Genomic DNA, 1200 nt, shown 5'->3' on the forward strand with positions numbered 1-1200 from the left:
TCCGTTTGTGTTGGTCGCCTCCCAGGTCGCCCGGGCAGCGCAGCAGCAGCAGCGGGGAAGGACTGCCCTCCCCGGGTTTGTGGTCCCTGGTTAGCAGAGCGATTGCCACCCTCGCAGAGGCGCCGGCAGCTTGGAAGGGCCACCTCTTACCAGAGAGGTGCTAGAGATGTGGGGGGCATCACCCAGATGCACGGACCCCTCTGCACCTCAAAGTGCACCCATGGCCCTCTCTGACCCTCTGGGCTGGAGCTGGTGGGAAGGACTGCCCTCCCCGGGTTTGTGGTCCCTGGTTAGCAGAGCGATTGCCACCCTCGCAGAGGCGCCGGCAGCTTGGAAGGGCCACCTCTTACCAGAGAGGTGCTAGAGATGTGGGGGGCATCACCCAGATGCACGGACCCCTCTGCACCTCAAAGTGCACCCATGGCCCTCTCTGACCCTCTGGGCTGGAGCTGGTGCATTTCGGGACCTCTCCTGCCGCTGCCTCTGCAACCCTGGGACAGGGGACGTGCTCCCACTGCTGCTGACCACCCGGCCTGTCCTCCATCAGCGCAAACACTGTTCTCTCAGCTCACCTTCCAGCGGTGCAAATCTCAGGGCAGGGGGGAAATCTGCTCCATGGTGTGACCCCGGCCCCTCCGCAAGAGCGGCTGACAGAGTGTGGGGTTGTGTGTGACATTGTCCTTCCATGGGGTCCACCATCCGAGCGTGGAAGGGGCTTCGGGGCACCATCCCAGCAGCGCAGGTGACTCCAACACACCCCACAGCCCCCGACACCACAGCAGCCGTGAGCTGGATGTGTAGGGCTCCGGGGGCCAGCTGTGGCCCAGAGGATGCACATCATCTCTTATACTGCCCATTGCCAAACAGGTTCACCAGCAAGTCCCCCCTCCTGGCCATGCATCAGCTCCTGCGCTCGCATGCTCTGGTGGGCTCAGCCTGGTCCAGCACGATGGGGCGGTTTGGGGAAGGTCACCAGCAAACTGCCCCGTGTGCTGTGCCGGGGGCTCGGCCCACCAGCTCTGGGCAGCCCCACCATGGGCATTCGCAGGCTCAGACCATCCTCCAGTCTCGCCCCTCTGTTCCCTCCAGGATAAAATGCTCTGGGTGTGCCCGGGACACCCCATTTCCAGGGTATAAGGCTCTGGGGTTGTGCCTGCACAGGGGGATGCAGGAGAAGGGGATGTTTTGCAATCCAGAATC

General features: G+C 63.5%; 1 protein-coding gene across 1 annotated transcript in view; it reads right to left on the reverse strand.

Annotated features, from left to right (window-relative positions):
- Positions 1-378: 378 nt before the first annotated feature.
- Positions 379-1200, reverse strand: part of LOC104291588 (olfactory receptor 52K1-like) — a 9158-nt gene continuing 8336 nt past the window's right edge. Inside the window, exon 2 of the mRNA XM_009890841.1 lies at positions 379-481. Within this exon, the coding sequence (XP_009889143.1) occupies positions 379-481 (103 nt within the window). The remainder of the gene's footprint in view (positions 482-1200) is intronic.

The sequence above is a fragment of the Charadrius vociferus genome, unplaced genomic scaffold, assembly GCF_000708025.1.
Source record: "Charadrius vociferus isolate BGI_N301 unplaced genomic scaffold, ASM70802v2 scaffold138, whole genome shotgun sequence".
Taxonomy (NCBI): Eukaryota; Metazoa; Chordata; class Aves; order Charadriiformes; family Charadriidae; genus Charadrius; species Charadrius vociferus.